Source organism: Rutidosis leptorrhynchoides, chromosome 8, assembly GCF_046630445.1.
Source record: "Rutidosis leptorrhynchoides isolate AG116_Rl617_1_P2 chromosome 8, CSIRO_AGI_Rlap_v1, whole genome shotgun sequence".
Classification (NCBI taxonomy): domain Eukaryota; kingdom Viridiplantae; phylum Streptophyta; class Magnoliopsida; order Asterales; family Asteraceae; genus Rutidosis; species Rutidosis leptorrhynchoides.
This window is the reverse complement of record NC_092340.1, coordinates 274,558,734-274,561,431: the sequence shown is the minus strand read 5'-3', so window position 1 is coordinate 274,561,431 and position 2,698 is coordinate 274,558,734. Positions and strand designations below refer to the sequence as shown.

General features: G+C 35.4%; 1 protein-coding gene across 1 annotated transcript; it reads right to left on the bottom strand.

Moving 5' to 3' along the window:
* Positions 1 to 1,594: 1,594 nt before the first annotated feature.
* LOC139864223 (uncharacterized) lies at positions 1,595 to 2,092 on the bottom strand. The gene has a single exon (XM_071852806.1). It carries the CDS (start codon positions 2,090 to 2,092, stop codon positions 1,595 to 1,597), a length of 498 nt encoding a protein of 165 aa, XP_071708907.1.
* Between the last annotated feature and the right edge of the window lie 606 nt (positions 2,093 to 2,698).

Genomic DNA, 2,698 nt, shown 5'->3' with positions numbered 1-2,698 from the left:
TCGGTCCTGGAAATTTGTCAGCCTCTAGGGGACTCATATACGGATCCATGGCCACTAGTCTCACCTTATTTCAGTTTGTATAGAGTCCTTGGTGACTGATCGAAGTCAGCCTTTGTTTTAAACTCTTTTCTAGAATGAAACTTACTTTACACCTTTTGTTTAATGATGAATGATGATGACCCTTAAGACCTAATTTACATACTTTTAAACCTATTGGGACGATTTACTGACTTAGTAATATTTGACTTAGGTTGAGGACTTTCCGGACCTACATACTTGCTTACTTTTCCCGAGTCAACTTTACTACTACTTTACCACTGTGAGTTATAGCATCCCTTTTTACTTTAACTATTTTGGGAACTGAGAATACATGCGCATTTTACGTTTTACATACTAGGCACGAGTACTTAAACTTTATATATGTGTGGGTTATACAACGGCATAAACTTTCCCCTTAGCTCGGTAACGTTTAGTCATCGATCTTTGAACCGGTGAACGCGAATCTTAGATATGGATCCATAGGGTTTGACATCCCCACTCGGGCTAGTAGCGCTAGCATTTAATGGGTGTTTAATACTTCGTAAACATACGCACTCGCCAAGTGTACTTTCAGGGGGTTATAAACGTTAAGTTAGTTACCAAGTGCCCACGGTTAAACATATACTTTACATACTGTTTTGAAACGCTCTTTGTAGCACTGAAATCTCGTGGCCTACCTTACATACTGTTATACTTAAACTATAGCTCACCAACCTTTGTGTTGACATTTTTAAGCATGTTTTTCTCAGGTGCTTAAGGTTGCTTGCTTCCGCTGTTGTACTAGTCTTCCTGTTGACACCCGCTGCTTTAGAGATGTCACCGCATGAACGTTTATCATGCATTCATAAACATTATTACTTTTGAAACTATGATTTTGTAACGACCTAAGGGTCACGCACTATTATCTTTGCTTCTATTTATAGAAGCATACTTTTGATGTAAAACATTCGACGTTAGTTATAACATCACCTTTTACCATGAATGCAAACGTATTTTGAAATAGCATATAGTGTTTGACCTTGTAATGATCCTGTTGTTGATGGTCCGTACATGATGATTTAGTACGGGGCACCACACCCTGCAATGAGTTAGTAACATGAACCATAACACCACTATTAACCCACCAAGTATTAGAGGGAATATTAATTGAAAAACATTCATGGTAAGTAATATAGGATATATACAGACCTTTCTTGTCTAACCATTCTAGAAACTTTGGGCATTCTCTTTGAATGTGTCCATGTTTCTTACAAAACTTACAATTTGGACAAGTTTCCTTGCCCTTACTTGCACTTGCCTTTAAGGAACTTTCTTTTACGGAACTTCCTTTCTCCCATTTCGAGCCTTTGTTATTTTTGAAAACTTTCTTACGAGTAGTTTTAGCGGTGGTGAGGTGAGCAACATCAGGTTTTTCAATTTTCAACCTTTCCTCTTCTTGGACACACATGGCAATCAACTTGCTCATTTTCCATTTCTCCCTTTGAGTGTTGTAATTGATCTTAAAAGGACCAAACTGAGAAGGGAGAGATGTCATAATGAAGTGAACGAGAAAACCCTAAGATATTTCCATGTCCATGCCCTTTAGTTTTGAGGCCATGTCATTCATCATCATGATGTGCTCACGTACTCCACTAACACCATCATACTTCGTGGTAAGCATCTTAAGAATAAGGGTACTCACATGAGATTTTGATGAGCCCTTAAATTGTTCCTCGACTGATGTTAAGAATTCTTTAGCATTCTCGAAGTCAGGAATGGCTCCTCGAATAGCAGGTGTTATACAATTATTCATTATCATTAGGGACATGCGATTTGATCTTTCCCATATATCATATGTCCTCTTTTGTTCAACCGTAGGTACTGGTTGATCAAATCTTAAAGCATAGTCGAAATCAATTATGCCGAGAGAAATCTTAATTTGATCTTTCCACGATTCAAAATTAGTTCCGTTCAAATGTTCTATGCGAGGAATACAGTTTGCAATAACAGTGGGTGTCAAAGCTGAAATAAAATGCTCATTATTACGCTCATTAAGGACTACAATAATTTCCATGGTACATAAAAAAAAATTATAAAATAAGACAATATTAGTGACTTAATAATAATAACACCAACTATAGGGCAAAAGTTGGTATATATAAATTTAACCACAACACAAAATTAAATTTATCAAAGAAGTTCGGTGAAATTATTGACTTCTCGTTGGTTCCATCAACAATACACTAATAACATCTTAATTAAATAATGCAAAAATTAGTCTACAAATACATCACCGTTTGGCAGAAATATTAGTAAACCAATTATAAGTTATTTGCTAAATACCGTATGATGTCTAAAAATTATGGTTCACCGTTGGACTATCCCACAATCCCTAAACAACAAACGTACCTTAATATGACTTTTCGTTCACCATAACTATTTCAACTAGTAGCCTTCCGTTGAGCCGACGACTAATCTTAATAATTAGGTAGTCATGAAACATAAATAATACAAACATGTTTTGTAATGCCCCATTTTATTAAAAGTTATAAAACCAACAACTTTTGTTTTATATCGATGGTTTAATATTTGAACCATATAATGTCCAAAACAAAGTTAATACCAAAAATAACATGATGAAACAATTAATTTGGAAGTAAAGTGAGATTAATAAATTAGG

Excerpts from the sequence above, each read along its gene's own strand:
- LOC139864223 (XM_071852806.1), bottom strand. The coding sequence starts at position 2,092 with ATGGAAATTATTGTAGTCCTTAATGAGCGTAATAATGAGCATTTTATT.